Source organism: Vulpes vulpes, chromosome 3 (genome assembly GCF_048418805.1).
Source record: "Vulpes vulpes isolate BD-2025 chromosome 3, VulVul3, whole genome shotgun sequence".
Taxonomy (NCBI): domain Eukaryota; kingdom Metazoa; phylum Chordata; class Mammalia; order Carnivora; family Canidae; genus Vulpes; species Vulpes vulpes.
Window position 1 is genome coordinate 61,844,199 of NC_132782.1, and position 12,412 is coordinate 61,856,610.

Sequence of the window (12,412 nt, forward strand, 5' to 3'; positions counted from 1 at the left end):
GGAGCAAGGGAGCTCTCTGGGGTCTTTTTTGTAAGAGGCATGTGTCCCATCCGTGGGGCTCCACTCCTGTAACATAAGTGCCACCCAAAGGCCCACCTGCTAGTATCATCCCACTGGAACTTAAGCTTCAACATAAGGATTCAGGGGGAACATGAACCTTCAGCCCAGAGCAGTGCCCATCGCCCTTTTATGTGAGCATAGCTGTCGCCTGCTTAGGTGAGTGGCAGGCCCTCCTCTCTTGGGAAATCTCACATCTCAGCCATTTGCAGACCTGAGCTCAGTGTCTCAAGCTTGAAGCCAGGTATGTCCTCACTAAGGCTGCCCTCTCACAATGCCCTCTTTCTTCAGGGACGCGAGATCACCAGGGGAGAGCAGTGGTGCAAGTCTGCACGAGGGGCCCGCTCTGGTCCAGCACACACCCCTCCAGCGTCGAGCTGACCCGCCTGTTGCAATATCTCCACGGCATCCCCAGGTGGGATGGAGCCAGGCCCCCACCTTTCAGAGCTTTGGGGGTAACCCTGCACAAGCTTGTGTCCTCATGCAAAGGTCTCTGTGGAGCCTTGGGAGCCCCCTGGGACAGGGGCACCAGGCTCCCACCTGCCCCTCAGGCTTCTGCTAGCTGGCCCCACGTCCCACCTCGCTACTCTTCTCCAGGTCCCCCACGAATTCCTCTCCTGTCACCCTGACCTCTCCCCTGAATCAGAGCTCTGACACACAGTCTAGCCTGAGTGTTGTGTTGCTCTGCATGGGTCAGTACTTGCTCCAAGCATTATGTGTGCACATGTCTTATACTCCATCTCTTTCTGGATAAAGACCTAGCAGATATAAACAGAAAATTTAGAATAAATGGGTCCAGAAATCTTACAAATGAGTATTATGGTACCCAGAAGCAGCAAAGACTGATTCATGCTAAGGGAGAGCCTCACGCTCAGCTAGGCAATGCCGTGTGGCAGGAGGAGAGCGTGCCAGCTCCTCAAGAGAGACTTGTCCTCCCTGGCATGGAATTCTAGGGAGCCATACCACCTGGATCCTGCATGATGACAATGGGTGACTTTCTCTGGGGCATGGCTTCAGATCTCTTCATGGACCAAGGACAGGGACAGGACAGTGGGAGTCAAGGATGGTTATAGTGTGTTATTTCATAACTACTTGATCCCATCAGATCCAGGCTTGCTTTAGTCAGCCTTATGGCCACCAGAACAAGAGTCCCTGAGGTGCTGGGTGGAGGCAGCCATAGGGGAGGGAGTGTTGCCCAGCTGGCGAGCTCAGTTCCAACATCAGACAGCCCGGCTGGAAATCCCAGCTGTGCTCCTCCTGGCCGGGTAGATGGCGCACCTCCATAGGCCTGTTTCTTCCCCATCGACCTGGGATGGTAGCTGCTGTCTCAAGGCTGTGTCAGAGAGATTAGAAGTAATCTGTGTAAAGTATGTGGACTGAAGCCCAGAGCATCATCTTCATGATACACCCCATGATGTGATCTGACTCCTTGACAGTGACAGGATGCGCATCGTGTGATGCGAGCCCGCGGGGGAACATGGTCCATGATGCCCATCACGTGACCTCAGGCTTGTTGTGGTGCATGAACTTTCTGCTGGAGTTTCTTCTGAAGTAGCAGAGGTAGATTCAGTGTGGGAACAACCCCTTTCCTAAAGGGAGGCTCCCAGTTATCTGAGGGCAGTGGTTTTACTGCCTTTGAGTGAGCCTGGGATTTCAAACTTATCTCCCAGCACAGATTTCAAAATATAAAGAAATATTCTGAAGAAAATACAGATTCATCCTCGCATTAGCTTATACTTTGTAAGCCTTAGAAAACACCAAAACGCTAAGATATTGGCTTTTTCTTTCTTTTACGGGAGCCTCCATAATTAACTCAGGGTGATAATGGAGAGCAATCCTGGTGGACGAGGACAATAGCCTACTCAGACTGGTTTAGCCATCAGGCTGAGCGCTGTTTTTCCATTCCGCAGCAGAACACCAACTGTAGGGGTTAGGGTACCCACGGGGCGGGGGTGGGGGGGAGGCAGGGCCATGATTTGACTCTGGATATGTAGCCCTCTGCCTTTTCCACAGAAAATTCAGACAGCCCCACTCCCCTCCCAGGGGAGGGGTCTTCACTAGCTCAGGAGGCTCCAGGGGGAAGCCTTTGGTGAGAACATCCCTAAAGCATTAGAGCAACTCATGGTGGAACCTCCTGGTTTGGCTGATTATTTCCCCACAAGCATCGTAATTTTGCTAGTCTCCTGATTGACTGTTGCCCCTTGAGGACCTGAAATCCACCCCTACCTTGTGGGGTGTGCCACGTGCCTTCAGCTGTGACAATGACATGCCCCAGGTGCCAGCATTCAGTACCAGGAATAGTGTCCAGCAGTGCCCGGTCGTTTTCTGCAGCTGTCTTACAGGGAGCCACGTGTTCCTTATAAATGGACTTCCATCAACTCTCAGACACACAGTCTTAAAATCAGAATGGATCTTGGCTGTCATCCACCCAATCTCCTCTGTAATCCACCATCCATCCATCCACCACATACACAGGAGAACAGGCTGTGGTTCTTCCCCTCAAAGGGACACACCTGTGAACCCCAATTGTTGCATCTCCTGGCATTGGACAAACCCACAGTGCCGGGAGGGAGCTGCAGCCTTGGCCAGGGGTGGGGACTCCCAGATGCGCTCCGTGTCCTTGAGGACGGTGAGTGTTTGCAGGCAAGAAGGGAAGGACATTGTGAGCAGAAGGAAGAGCACATACAAAGGCGCAGAGCAGCCAGTCACTTTCTGAGTCAGGCGGCAGGTGTGAGGACTAAAGACTCCATGTATACAGTGGGTGCCCGGGGCCTGAAGGCTACGCTGACCTCAGATGGAGAAGCCATGTGGTGCAGGAATGCCATGTGAGGCTTTTGCAGAAATGCAGGCCCAGGGTGTCTGGGGCAGGTCTGCACAGGGCCAGGGGCCCCAGGGGAGCCCAACTAGGGGAGCCAGCCAGCTCCACCCACCACAGAAGCAGGTAGAGAGAAGCAAGTTCGGTCTGGGTGGCCTGGGGGCATTACTTCCCATCTTCTGTCTAATCCTGTTCTAGGGTGAGTGAACTCTGAGTCAGTGGATCCACCTCAGCCAATCTAGGTGGAGGGTCCAGCAGGCCTCTGAGCCTGGGAAGCAGCTGTTTACTCTTCAGCCATCCCCTGCAGCAAAGCTGCCAAGTGGATGAGATTGGTGGAGGAGAACATGTGGGTCTGGAGCCCCAGGGGTTATTTCCCATGCTGCACAAGCCAGTGTGGCAATGAGACCCAGTCCTGCCTCTGAGGCCAGAAGTAGACCTTGAGACACAAATTCAGGGCCACGGCAGAGGAGATTGGGGTGAGGAGACACCAGGAGCGGGGGTGTTAGGAGAGACGCAGGACCTTCCGAGAAAGTGGAGTGTTGAGCCCAGCTCCTGAAGTACCACCCGGGACCACTCCCAGAGATGTGGACTCTGGCGCTTCAAGCCATGTGTGTCGCAAAGCGGCTTCCGTGGCAGAGGAGGTCTGGGCACAGAGCTGGCCAGCTGATGGAGGAAGTAAGATTTTCCCAGCCTCACCCTTCCTGTGTCCGGCTTTGACACCAGGACACCACTCCACCCTCAGTACCCTAGCTTCTCCAAGACACACACCCCTCAGAAGCATTCCTTAGCAGTCACACCCAAAACTGAACTCACCCCAACTGTGAAGCACACTTGCCCTGGGGCCAGGATATGGCTTTGATGCCACACGTGGTTCTACCTGCTTTGTGTGCACGGGCGGTCAGCATGCCGGTGTAAGGCCAGCATGCACAATGTGGCTGAGGTAGAGTGTTAGTTAACCTCGGGAGGTTGGGTCAGATACATCACCTGGCCCTAGCCTATTATTCTGTCCTATTTAGCACTAAAGCTTACAGTCACGATCATAGGAAGGAACAGAGCTTTCCAGCTTCCAAGGACGCTCAGCTGTCCCGCTGTAGCTCCAGAAGCGTAGTTGAGCCAGGTGATGGGTCCGGAGCTTGGGTCTTGAGAAGAGCCAACCGCGTTGTGTTCTCGTGTGCTCTGAGTTGAATTCCACATCAGATACAGCCCCAGCAAGCAGACTAGCACAAGGAGGCTCTGGGACCTCTGCCCGGTGACAGGGCCATGGGTAAGAGAAAGCAGCCCCGGCCAGCGCAGACAGGCAGCCAGCTCTGCTTGCCTGGAGAGGCCATCAGGCAGGACTGACCCACACAATGAGCCCAGCGGCCCTGTCTGCACCCAGTAGGCAGCTTGATTCCTCAGGAAGCAAAAGGTTGATGTGTGTCAGAAACTTGTAGACCCAAGGCCATCTGGGTGAGGATGTCTCACTAGAGATGAAAGAGATTGTGCCTGCAGTGTTTAACGCTGTATGTCTCTCCCCAGGAAGGAGGTGCGGGAGCTGGGGCTGGTCATCCTGGTGGACGCTCGCAAGGGTCCGGCTACTCCTGCACTCTCCCAGGCTCTGGCAGTGCTGCAGGTGAGTCAGGGTGACTCCTATAACTGGGGCGCCAAACATTCAGTTGGGGCCACGAGGGGCTCCCTCATGAGCCAGGAGCAGCTGGGGGCAGCCATGCCTGCACTTGCCCCCAGCAGGAATTTCAGGATGAGGTGAGGGTCCCAAGTGTGGACATGGAAAGTAGCAGAAGAGCCCTGCTCCTGCACCCCTCAACAATGTTCTTCCCCACAGTCAGCCACAGTGGCCTGGAAGGAGCTTCCTGCCCATCTCCTAGGTCACCACTGCAGACCTTCAAGGCAGGGCCAGCCAGGACCAGCCCATGTGGGCATGACTCCTGCCCCCCCAACAGCAGTCCCCATCTAGTGTCTGACCGAATCAGGGTGCAGGGTACACAGAGCACGTTCTCAGAACAGAGGCGTGCATGGTATGGGGAGGACGGCCCCGTACCTCTGGGCCAAGGTCAAGGGAGGTTGTTTGACAGGTGTGCGGTCACCTCAGGAAGACCTGATGGATTCTGGGTCATGAGTAACATCAAAAGGGAAATGGAGAGTCCTTGGAACAGGAGAAACGCCGCATCGGGATGTTCCAGGGACCCAGGGCCAGAGGGAGGCCAGAGAACACTGAGGCCTCCTCAGACGTGTGTCTGTGGGGGCCCGCATGTGCCAAGGGCTGTGATGGAGTCTGGGGTCCCACCTTGTCCCTCTGTTTGGTCTCTGCTGAAGGCACCAGGCACCATCACTCTTCTACCCAGATTCCTAGTTGAGGGATGCCAAATGGAAGTTCTTTGAAGGGAGGACTCAGAGGTGGAGGCTGGGGCACGTGGGGCTGCACTCAGTAACTGGACAGTAGAGTGTGAGGAAAGGACAGCAGAGCCCCCAGCAGGCCGGCTCTGCAAGGGGTGGCGGGGCACAATGGGAGGGCAGCCAAGGTCAAGGAGCCTGGGGAGGGAGGGTGGGGCTCCTGTCAGTGGCATCAGGGCTGTAGAGGGCTCTCAGCAGAACTTGCTGGGAGAAACAGGCCCTCAGCAGAAGGGATCCCGGTGCAGTGAGTTAGTGCCTCCAACAGGGACAGGCAGGTCTGACAGCCACAACTTGGTTTCCATGAAGCACTTCGGACACACACATGTCCCTTATTACATTTCCCCTGCTCTCGGCCACCAGCCGTTGAGCTCACAGGTCGGCAGCCAGGATGTCATCCAGTTCAATGCTCATATTCAGCTTCAGTTTTCAAATTCCTTTGAGATTCTGGTTTTTCTTAAGCATGTGCAGTTTTATCAACCAGCAAAGTCTGAGAAGTTGCTGGAAGTCTCCTGGGAAAGGAGGGGGATGGCTGTTTTTCAAACAAATTTGGAAGGAATTCTGTTCAAAGGAGGAACTGCAGGACGTCCTCTGAGTTCTGAGAATTTTCAGAAAGAAGATGTTCACTCCGAGGCCTGCTTGCAATGTGCACGTGGACGGGAGGATAAGGTGTGTTGGTGTTTCACACGCATGTTCCTCAGGAGCCAAGGTTTAACCTGCTCACCACACACCAGTCAGCACAGCGCTGGAAACTGCAACTCAGGAGAACGTACCTCCAGCCCCTGCAGAGCTCTGGGTCCCTGCCTCACACCACGGAGCCCAGGGAGCATCCCTCCCCTTTTGCAGCCCTCTCCTCCCTCCCCTCTCCCTCCCCCTCTCTCCTCCCCTCCCCCTCCCTCCCTCCTTCCCCCTCCCTTCCTCTCTCCTCCCCTCCCTCTCTCCCCTCCACCTTCCCTTTCTCCTCCTCTGCCTCTCCCTCCTCCCCTTTTTCCCTCCTTCCCAGCTTCCTCCCTCCTCCCGGGCCTCCTCCTATTCTTCGGCCTGCTCCTCCTCTTCCTCCTAGCCTTCTTCCTCCTCAGCCTCCCTCCTCCTCCTCGGCCTCCCAGCTGCTCTGGTCTCCATCCAGTTTCATCAATCTTCAGCCCGGGGTGGCCCGTGGGGGAGCTGTCCTGCTTCACAGGCCCTCTGCCAGACCCCAGGGTCCCCCTCCTCAGACCCCTTGGCAGCCACAGCAAATGGTGCTCGAGCTGGTCACTTTTGTCAGTGCTGCCCTGGGGAAGGTTGGGAGGAGGAGGGCGTGGAATCCGTTTTCAGGAGCAGCCGCCAAGCCAGGACTCGCTGCAGGCCCCTAACTACACAATCCCTAGCCAGGAGGTGAGGTGGGAGCCTCTCAGGCCTGGCGGGCCCTTCCCATCGGAAGCAGGTGGCCAGCTTTGGTGGTGCAGGCTGGACGGGGTGGACAGTGTGAGGGACTGTCATTCCCCCGCCGGACCGAGGGGCCTGTTACAGATCCCAGGCCGGGCTCCGTGAGGCCAGGGCCCAGGTGGTCACCGCGGGGAAGCCACGCCCATGGGCTCAGGCCCAGGTCCGGTGCGTGTGGCCACGGGCCCAGGAGCAGAGCAGGGTCACCCAGCCCAGAGGGTGCACCGTGTGAGTCCCCGAAGCCTGGTGGCCTCTACTCCCTCAGCATCTGAGAAAAACTTGACAATTCCATGTCCGGCCCCACGGAGGGAAGACCAAGCTCTCCTGGTTGGCGTGCACGCTTAGCAGGTGCTTGAGCCGCGGCGCCAGGGACCCAGGCCGGGCCCACAGGTGGCCCGAGAGCCCTTCAGCTGCCCAGCAGAACCACCGACCTTTCCTCGGTCTGAGAATACCCCTTCCCAGCATTCTGTATGAGGCTCCTCTGGAGTCCCGGTCCTCCCCACCAGCACTGCTCCCAAAGCAGAAGCTGGAGAAGTATCTACGCCATCCTTCCGATTTTATCTCAGGTGAATTGTGGAAGAAATTTTAGGAAATTTGAAATTCACCTCTCTTCTGAGGTCTGGATGCTGAGCTGGGGGCGGGGGTGGGGGTGGTGGTACTTCTCTTGGGTGATGGCCTCCTGCTGCCCCGGCTTTGGGTCAGGTAAAGCAGGATCTGTAATCCTAGTGACAGGACTGCAAATAAGCCAAATTTAAGGCTCGTGTTTCAGAGGAATATACAGAAGTAGTTCAATGTTTTCATAAAAGACAAAAAATAGAACTCCCTTTCCTAACGACCTCAAGTGACTATACTTCAAGTTTATTAAATTATTAAAGTTCAGATACCATAAGAAACTTTCCATTTCAAAAAGGAAATGATTTTTTTACTTCTTGTTGGAGGAAAATCCTAAGAATTATTCATTGCTACCCCACCCACAGCACATAACTTCTATACACTGATAAGGACACTAATCCTAAGGCACAAACTCTGTTCTCACTTCTCTGAAAATTAATATCCATCTTCTTTGTAATAACAACAGATCCTAATAGTAAAAGTTCACTCAAGTAGGAATATATGAGAAGTATAAAACACTTTGCAAAACTGTGTAGTTTTAATTCACGATAAATGAAAATTTTACCTAAACTGACTGAAAGAAATAGAAAATGACTCTAAAGGGACGCCTGGGTGGCTCAGTGGTTGAGCATCTGCCTTTGGCTCAAGTATGATCCTAAGGTCCTGGGATCAAGTCCTGTGGTGGGCTCCCCATAGGGAGCCTGCTTCTCCCTCTGCCTGTCTCTGCCTCTCTCTCTCTCTTTGGGTCTCTCACGAATAAATAAAATATTTAAGAAAGAAAGAGAGAGAGAGAGAAAGAAAGAAAAAGAAAGAAAGAAAGAAAGAAAGAAAGAAAGAAGAAAGAAAAAGAAAGAAAGAAAGAAAGAAAGAAAGAAAGAAAGAAAGAAAGAAAGAAAGAAAGAAAGAAAATGGCTCTGAAGTGAAAAGGCTATCACCATAAGAAACTATTAAGAAGTAAAGCTTCTGAAACTATGAGTGATGAAGCAAGCACTATATAAATAAAATAATTTTATTTCCAAATGACCTAGCCTTAATGTAATCTAACAAACAGAAGTCAAGGAAGTTTGTTTAAAGTCATAAACATGTAAAAAAGAACCCATAGGGAACATGTACCTCATACCATATACAAGAATTACAAGTGGGTCCCAGACCTACATGTATCCTCTAAAACTCAAAACCACCAGAAAGAAACAGGAGAAAATCTTCATGACCTTGGTTAGGTAGAGATTTCTTAACTACAACTCCAATACTATGATCTGTAAAAGAAAACCACAATCAGGTGGACCTTATCGAAATTGAAAACTTCTCTTCAAAAACCACTGTCATCAAAGTGAAAATACAAGCCAGTGGCTGGAGTAACTGTGCAAAACACGACCTGATGAAGGACTTGTATCTGGAATATACAAAAATCTCAAAACTCAAAAACAACCCAATGAAACATGGGCAAAGATTTGAACACACTTGACCAAAGAAAATACATAAATGGCAAAGAAGCACATAAACATATGTTCCTCATGAGTAGTCATTGGAAAAATGCAACCACAATGAGATGACACACGCCACAAAACTTGACAATATCAAGGGCTTGGTATTGCTCATGGAAATGCAAAATGGCACAACCACTCCAGCCAGTTTACTCAGAAGTTAGAATTCACTTAGCACATGACCCAGCAATCCTACTGCTAGATGTTCACCCAAGAGAAATGAAGACTTACATTCATGTAGACTTTATAGTGGCTTTACCTATGATTGCCACAAACTGGACACCCTGGATGTCCTCCAGCTGGTGAGTGCATGCATGAACTGTAGTACCTGCGAGCAGTGGAAATCTCAGCAACAGACAGGAATGAGCCTCCATAGCATGATGAACTGCAAATGCACTTGCTAAGTAAAAGGAGCCAGTACTGTATGAGTCCATGCATATGGCATCCGAAAAAGGCAAATTTACGAACACCGAAAAGAGATGAATAGTTCCAGAGGCTGGTGGACTGGACAAAGGGGTGTGACACAACCCGGGAGGTGCTAAACTGCTGTATATATCTTGACCCTGGTGGTTCCATAACTGTGAATTATGTCAAAATTTAGAAACTCTATATTTAAAAGGGCGAATTTTATTATATATAAATTATAACCAATAAACTTGATTACATTAAAATTTACAAGGGAAAATAATTTCCGTTTAGAGCAAAGACAATTACATTTTATGCATTCTAGGTGTTTGGGGAAAACAGCAGAGCAGAAGTAGCACCCCTCAAAGTTAGACAGTTCTATTAAGTCAATGAAGTTAAGAATTACAAAGCTAATTGGTATTTCTTTCTTATTTCAGAACACATCTCCTCCCATAATTCATAGTATTGTGCTGTTGGTGAATAAAGAATCAGCGTTTAGGCCTGACAAGGATGGAACAATTGAGGTAATGGTGTTAGACCCTCAGCATTAGATATGATTCTGAGTGATGCATAAAATTAAATATTAAGATACATATATAAGATAAAACATATAGAAAACTCTATGTGAACTCTGGCTGCATCCATATAAGATCCTGAAAACCCATCACCAAATCCTTAAATTTTTGCAGAAGCCCTATAGAGCATAATATCAGAAAACTTTTAAAAATCTGATTTTTCTTCTCCAGCTCGTTTGTTTTCTCTCCTCTTCTTGCTTCTGTTTTATCTAAAAACTCTTTATTTTGCCTTAATTCTTGAAGGATATTTTGCTAGATACAGATTTCTGGCTTACAGTAGATTTTTGTTTGTTTGCCCAGCACTTTAAAGGTGTTCTCTTGTCTTCTGGCTTCCATAGCTTCTAATGAAAAGTTTGTTTTGTATTTTAAATAATTGTTCATCTGTGGAAAATATCATTTTCCTTTGGTTACTTCCAAGATTTTCTCTTCTTTTCAGCAAATCGACTATAATGTGACTAGGCATGGCTTTCTTCATCTTTATCCTCTTAGGTTGGGCTAAACTTGAATTTTTACATTTACGTCTACCAGCAAATTCAGGAAATTTTTATTCGTCATTTTTTGAAATGTTTTTTTCTGCCTCATTCTCTCTTCTCATTCTACAATTACAGTTATACACACTGATATTGCTCCATAGGTCTTTTTTTTTTTGTTTTTCACTCTTTGTTGCATTTTTATTTTTTGGAATTTCAAGAAGTGACAGTCTAGAAGTTTTCTTTCTCTTTCTTTTCAAAAACAACTTTACTGACACATAATTCATATCCTATACAATTCATTTATCAAGCCAATTCAATGATTTTTAGTGTATGTGTGGAATTGTGCAACTGTCCCCACAGTCTAATTTTACTTATTTTTTTTTAAATTTCTGTTTAAATTCTAGTTAGTTAACATACAGTGCAATATTGGTTTCAGGAGTAGAATTTAGTGATTCATCACTTACACACAACACCCAGTGCTCATCATAACAAGTGCCCTCCTTCATGCCCATCCCCTATCTGGCCGCTCCCCCACCTACCTGCCTCCATCAACCCTCAGTGTGTTCTCTGTTGTTAAGAGTCTCTTATGGGGACAACTGGGTGGCTCAGAGGTTGAGCGTGTGCCTTTGGTTCAGAGTGTGGTCCCAGGGTTCTGGGATCAAGTCCTGCATTGGGCTCTCTGCATGGAGCCTGCTTCTCCCTCTGCCTATGTCTCTGCCTTCTCTCTGTCTCTCTCATGAATAAATTTAAAAAAACCTTTTTAAAAAAAAGAGCCTCGGGATGCCTGGGTGGCTCAGCGGTTTAGCGCCTGCCTTCTGCCCAGGGTGTGATCCTGGGGACTTGGGATCGAGTCCCACATCAGGCTCCCTGCATGGAGCCTGCTTCTCACTCTGCCTATGTCTCTGCCTCTCTCTCTCTCTCTCTCTCTCTCTCTCTCTCTGTGTGTGTCTCTCATGAATAAATAAATAAAATCTTTAAAAAATAATAAAAATTTAAAAAAGAGCCTCTTCTGGTTTGGCTCTCTCTTCTCTCTTTTTCCCTCTTCTCCTATGTTCATCATTTTGTTTCTTAAATTCCACATATAAGTGAAATCATGTGGTATTTGTCTTTCTCGGACTGATTTATTTTGCTGAGCATAATACTCTTTAGCCCCATCCACATAATTGCAAATGACAAGGTTTTGTCCTTTCTGATGGCTAAGTAGTATTCTATTGTGCATATAGACCACATCTTCCTAATCCATTCATCAGTTCTTGGATATTTGGGCTCTCTCCATAGTTTGACTACTGTAGGTATTGCTGCTATAAACACCAGGGTGTAGGCATCCCTTTGAATTAGTATTTTTTTATCCTTCGGGTAAATACCCAATTGTGCAATTACTGGGTCATAGGATAGCTCTATTTTTAACTTTTTGAGGAACCTCCATAGTATTTTCCAGAGTAGCTGCTCCAGCTGGCATTCCCACCCACAGTACACGAGGGCTCCCCTTTCTCATATCCTCACCAACACTTGTTTTTTCTTGTGTTACTGATCTTAGCCCTTCTGGCAGGTGTGAGGTGGGATCTCATTGTGGTTCTGGTCTGCATTTCCCTGATGATGAATGACGCTGAGCATCTTTTGTTCACATGTCTGTCTGTTGGCCATCTGGATATCTTCTTTGTAGATATGTCTGTTCATGTCTTCTGCCCATTGTAATCAGATTGTTTTTGGGGGCATTGAACTGTATAACTTCTTTATGTATTTTGAGTATTAGCCCTTTGTTGCATATGACATTTGCAAGTATCTTCTCCCATTCTTCAGGTTACCTTTCAGTTTTGCTGATTGTTTCCTTTGCTGCACAGAAACTTCTTATTTTGATGGAGTCCCCATAGTTTATTTTTGGTTTTATTTCCCTTGCCTCAGCAAACACATCTAGAAACAGGTTGTTATGGTAAATGTCAGAGAAATTATAGCCTGTGCTCTTTTCTAGAATTTTTATGGTTTCAGGTCTCACATCTAGGTCTCTCATCCATTCTGAGTTTATTTTTGTGTATGGTGTAAGAAAGTGGTCCAGTTTCATTCTTTTGCATGTTGCTCTCCAGTTTTCCCAACACCAGTTGTTGAAGAGATGGTCTTTTTTCCATTGGATATTCTCTCCCACTTTGTTGAAGATTAGTTGAACTGATAGTTGAGGGTCTATTT

The 12,412-nt window shown here is 48.8% G+C and overlaps 1 protein-coding gene across 1 annotated transcript in view; it reads left to right on the plus strand.

Moving 5' to 3' along the window:
* Positions 1-12,412, plus strand: part of PLEKHG4B (pleckstrin homology and RhoGEF domain containing G4B) — an 80,710-nt gene that overhangs the window by 43,581 nt on the left and 24,717 nt on the right. Inside the window, exons 5-7 of the mRNA XM_026019149.2 lie at positions 349-472; positions 4,391-4,484; positions 9,621-9,707. Coding sequence (XP_025874934.2) covers positions 349-472; positions 4,391-4,484; positions 9,621-9,707 — 305 coding nt within the window. The remainder of the gene's footprint in view (positions 1-348; positions 473-4,390; positions 4,485-9,620; positions 9,708-12,412) is intronic.